General features: G+C 37.0%; 1 protein-coding gene across 3 annotated transcripts in view; it reads right to left on the bottom strand.

The window, feature by feature from the left end:
- TRHDE (thyrotropin releasing hormone degrading enzyme) overlaps positions 1 to 5200 on the bottom strand; it is a 336531-nt gene that overhangs the window by 152131 nt on the left and 179200 nt on the right. For all 3 annotated transcript variants that reach the window (XM_015598568.2, XM_025041040.1, XM_006923754.3), the window contains one exon: positions 2121 to 2275. In XM_015598568.2, coding sequence (XP_015454054.2) covers positions 2121 to 2275 — 155 coding nt within the window. The remainder of the gene's footprint in view (positions 1 to 2120; positions 2276 to 5200) is intronic.

Here is a 5200-nt window from a genome sequence, read left to right as displayed (position 1 = left end):
AGCGGTGGAAAATCATAGTAATAACAGTTCATTTTATTGGGTATGTATGATTTGTCTAGCAGTAGTCTAATTGCTTTTCTTGGAAAAAATTCTTTATCTTCTCAACAATTCTAAACTGTAAATACTATTATTAGACCAATTTTACACAGGAAACTGAGACACAGAAGAGTTAAGAAACTTGCAGCTACTAAATGATATGACTGAGACAACAGATTCTTAAATTCAGAAGGTAGAGTGGCAAGGTTTGGGGGGTTGCCATAGAGGACTGAGAGTTATCTCACTAAGGGAGGGATAGACTGGTCTTAAGATGATACCTAGATGACAAAGGCGATGATCTGCAAGGTGTTGATGAAGGCAAACAAGGTTGTTCCATGATGCCATTTGCCCTGACTGACACAGAAGAAGGTTCCTGATCAGTGCAAATTGGAAGCTTGGCACCCAAGTGAATGCTCTTTCCTGCAGCTTCTTAGGCAGCTTGTGGGGGAAGAGCATTTTCATCCAAACAAGACATGTCTGGACCTCTTTTATCCAACTGCTCTTGAGTGAGGAGAATGATCATATTTACACATTTCTGGGATGTTTTACTGTGACTCTCATTTTGACATAATAATCACTTACTATGATTAATTAAGCACTTACTACCTATTTTACACAGGAAAATAGGTTCTATGCTGAGCACTTGACATGTAATATTCCTTCAATAAACACAACTATCTTGTGATATTAAAGAAAAAAAGAATTGTGACAATAAAGAGGTGGGGAGAGAGGATAACACAGAAAATAATTTAGCAATGATAGTGAAAACTATTATATGTTTCTCCTAGCTTCTGGTTCATTCCCTCCTAGTAAGTAACCTAGCACTAACTACCAAGCTACAGCATGAAAATAAGAACAAAGAACAAATGAAATCCAATTCTAGGAACAATGATGACATCACCTATGTACTTTTATTTCAATAGAAATATACAGATAACTTGTTTCTAGGAATGTTCAAAAAGGAAAGTGCTTTTTGCCTCAAAGAATTGTATTTTTAGCTGGAAACCTTTCTCTTTAGCACAGTGGAAGAGCCCTAGTTACCTCTGCAATGAATCTCTTTGAGTCTCTGAGGCAAGGAACACATGTCCAACCTGGCCAGTATGACAAGTACAAACATCTTCCAGGTTCACTGCCATTTAGGTAAATGGTCATATGGCCTGGACCAATTTATCATTAAGTCAGTATTCATGGATTAGAATTTAGCAGTTCATCTTTTTTCACTGACAGCATTTTCCAACATCACTATTTCTTAATTTTTTTCTAGCTTTTTAAAAAGGTTTTAGGTTTACAACAAATTGAAGTCATATGGTATCACAATGAGATTTCTGGTGTTTTGACTCAAAAACTATCCATAATTATAGGTAACCAGGACCGAAGTTGCTTTTTATTAACATGAACATTTATTTTCAGTTTTTTTTCTTGCTAGAATCAAGATTCAAATAAGCATTGCAAAATCTCTGTAATGCCTTCTACTCATTGTAAGATAGTGCATAAAGTCAAAATGAAATTAATTTTATCTTAGCTTTACTACAAAGTTGGCTAATTTACATATGAATTTTTACACATGCCAAGACAAAAAAAAATCAATCATTTGAGAACAAAGAGTCTATGGCTGAGTTAGTGAAAGACTTCCTAAGTGTCTGTGTGATGGGAAAAAGGGAATAACAAATTGATTTCAGCAAAAGCAAATTTTGACGTATACACAAAACTCAGCTGCATTTTTCAGCAATGCAATAAATCATTGCCATCACTACACTTACCATATATACACACCAATAATCACAAGAAAATAAAGCAAGGTTGACAAGGACTAGTGACTGGATAGGGTCTCCGAAGAAGCTGCTGGATGGCAGTGCCATCTCACTACTCAACTAAACTGAATGACAGTTGCTTATTCAATATGATCAGTGTGTTTGCTTTTGTTTGTGCTGTCATCTGACAGAAACAACAGAAAAACTACACAGCTTTATATATAATTAAAACTTAATTGTGAGGATAATAACTTAGCTCCTAATCTAAGTATCTGAAATCATTCTACATTCTCTATAGGTAGCAATTATACTTACTGATCCTTTTTCTCATACCTGGTGACATATCTCGTGAACAATGACCATGGTGACATCCAGCAAATAAGAAATAGATGATACACTGGGATCCAGCAGTATTCTCTGTTCCACAAAAATACTTAATCCCCAGTTCTCCATAGCAGCATACGGATGCTTAGGCACAGCTAAAAGATCTAGAAATAGAATAAAACAATTCCAAAGGCTGTAACAAACATACCAGATTCTAAAGTCACATCCTAAAAAAGTCCAGAAATTCTAATTAGAAGGAATACTTGCTCTTTCTTAGTAATTTTTTTCTTCTAAATTAAACTACCTGCCATTTCTACATGACAGCAGAAATATAGGCTATCACTGTAAATGCTGGCCGTGTCCATTCATCACAGTTCATTTTCAGACCCTGTGCTGTAGGAGGCTGGAAGCATCAGCACCATTATTGATGGGGCCATCCTAATAAGTTTCAGAAAGTCAAGGAAACCAAATTCAGCAGTTTTTTTCAGTCAAAATATATAGTGCCTTCTAATGAAAATATATTCAGTTCAATGTAGTGAATATTGTACTTTTATTTTTACCTCAATATTTTTTCGAAAGAAAACATGATATATCAGCTTAAAAATACAATGTGTCATTTTTCTAATTGCTTAAATTCTAATTTATTTTTTGAGTTCTATTAAAAATAAAGACGTCTCATGCAAATATCACTTACAGAGAAAACTGTGATAGTGGCTGTAGTGGCGAAAGGACTATTGAGAGAACTCACAGGCTTTGGTTCTATTCTTGCCTCCACCATTAACTAGAGATATGACATCGGTAAATCACTTAATTTCTCGAGACCACAATTCCCTCACCTATAAAATAAGGTTATTGACCTTCATTATCTCAAAAATCCCTTCTAGCGCCAAAAATCTATGATTAGATGATTCTAAGATTTGTGCTTATTTTAAAAGGTCATAGAAGCATTATCAACTTCTGGTTAGGGTGACAATAAGTTCACGCTTTGATGTACTCCCTCTCCTCCAAACACAGAGTGATGATACATAAAATATTAAAAGGCAAAAGTAAGAAAATTTCTCCAGGCTTGAAAATAAACCTCTTTCCATAGACCAGAATTGGTACAGAAATGCAAAGTAGTAATTGCGTACGAAGCCACAGGCCTGCTGGGTTCTGGCTCCAGCAGCAGGCTGTCGCAGCTGGGAATTGGCTCCAGCAGGATGTGACACAGCCAGAGACTTAAGCCAAGCTGACTGCTTGATGCCAGGGGTCGAGGTAGGACATGCATGCTCATGAGAAGGGCTGAAAATAGCTGGTGCTCATTGCTTCCTGAGAAAGGTAGCAAGTAGCAGAGTAGTGATTCGAACCCAGGCAGCCTAGCTCAGTGCCTTGCTCTTACGCAATGACATAATCCATGCAGTCTTTGACCTAGAAGTTCCAGTTCCCAATATAAATCCTGGAGTAACTCCCTAGGATGCCAAGAAAAAACTTGGTACAAGAATGTTTACTGCAGTATTGTCTGTAAGAGTGAAAATGGAAAACTAAATGCCTTTCATCAAGATAATGAGCAAGGAAAATGTGAAATAGTTATATAAAAGAATATTATGCAGTGATTGAAATAACTGATGTTACTACCAGATTCTAACACTACGTGTGTCAATGTTGACAGAACAATCAAGGTGTAAAATGACCCTTAACCATATACTACTTAAAAACAAACAAAATAACACCATTCGTTGTAAATAAATACACATACATATATATACCCACATACTAATGGTATAGCACATATTCGAATCACACACATATTCGAATAGTAAACACCAAATTCAGAATCATAATTGCTTCAGGAAAGAAAGGAAGAGAAAGGGATGAGGGATAGTCTTTTAGGTTTCTGGACCCAATTTCAACTTGGAGGCATGGGGGTTCCCACGTCACCAACAGGCAATAGTGAGGTACCAACCAGGTGTCTGAGAATTCAACTCAATTCTGACACGATCAGTGCAAGGATAGTATCAGATTCCACGAGTTAAAGTCTCAATCCTACAAGACTCTTCCCCAACTCCCCACACACACCTTGCTACATCAGATGCCAGTCACAAAATCAGGTTACCTGTACTTCTGACTGACTGGCTATATAATTCAGAGGTCTTCATGGCCTCTCCTTGGATTTGATTAATTTGTTAGAGTAGCTCACAAGACTCAGAGAAGCATTTACCTTACTAGATCATCAGTTTATTATAAAAGGATATAAGTCAGGAACAACTAGATATAGGAGATGCATAGGGCAAGGAATGGGGAAAAGGCACAAGAGTTTCCATGCTGTCTCCAGGCCCATCACTCTCCCCAAAGCTCCAAGTGTTTTCCCACCCAAAAGTTCTCTGAACCCCGACCTTTGGGTTTTTATGGAGGCTACATTACATACTGCATGACTGATTAAATCATTGGCCATTGGCAATTAAATTCAATCTCCAGCCCCTCTCTCCTCTCAGGAGGTCAGAGGGTGGGACTGAAAGTTCCAACCCTCTAATCACAGAGTTGGCTTCCCTGGCAACCAGCCCCATCCTCAGGTGAATTCCAAAAGTAATGTCATTAACGTAAAAAACAACTTTATAGCTCTTATCACTTAGCAAATTCCAAGGGCTGGGGGAGCTGTGATCTAGAAACCAGGAAGGAAATATATTTAAGAAATTACCGACTATATATTGTTTATAAATCACAATATCACAGATAGTCACACAAGGAATTTCAAATGTGTCTTCAATATTAATTTCTAAAGCAGGAGATGGGTACATGGGCATGATTTATAATATTATTGATTCTTTTTTGTATGCCTTAAATATTTCATGAGATAATCATGCTAAGCAAAATAAGCCAGACAGAAAAAGTTGAAAATCACATGATATAACTTATATGTGAGATATAAACCTAAAAGCAACAAATGAACAGGACAAACAGAGACTCATAGACCTGGACAATGAACTAATGGTTTCCAGAGAGTAAGGGATGGGGGGAGGGGGGAGGAGAGAGGTAAATGGAGTAAAGGGGTCAAATATGTGATGACAGAAAGAAATCTAACTATGGGAGGTGAACACACAATGTAAATTATA

The sequence above is a fragment of the Pteropus alecto genome, unplaced genomic scaffold, assembly GCF_000325575.1.
Source record: "Pteropus alecto unplaced genomic scaffold, ASM32557v1 scaffold76, whole genome shotgun sequence".
NCBI classification, from domain to species: Eukaryota; Metazoa; Chordata; class Mammalia; order Chiroptera; family Pteropodidae; genus Pteropus; species Pteropus alecto.
Note: the sequence above shows the minus strand (reverse complement) of the source record. Positions and strands in the feature narration are given on the sequence as shown.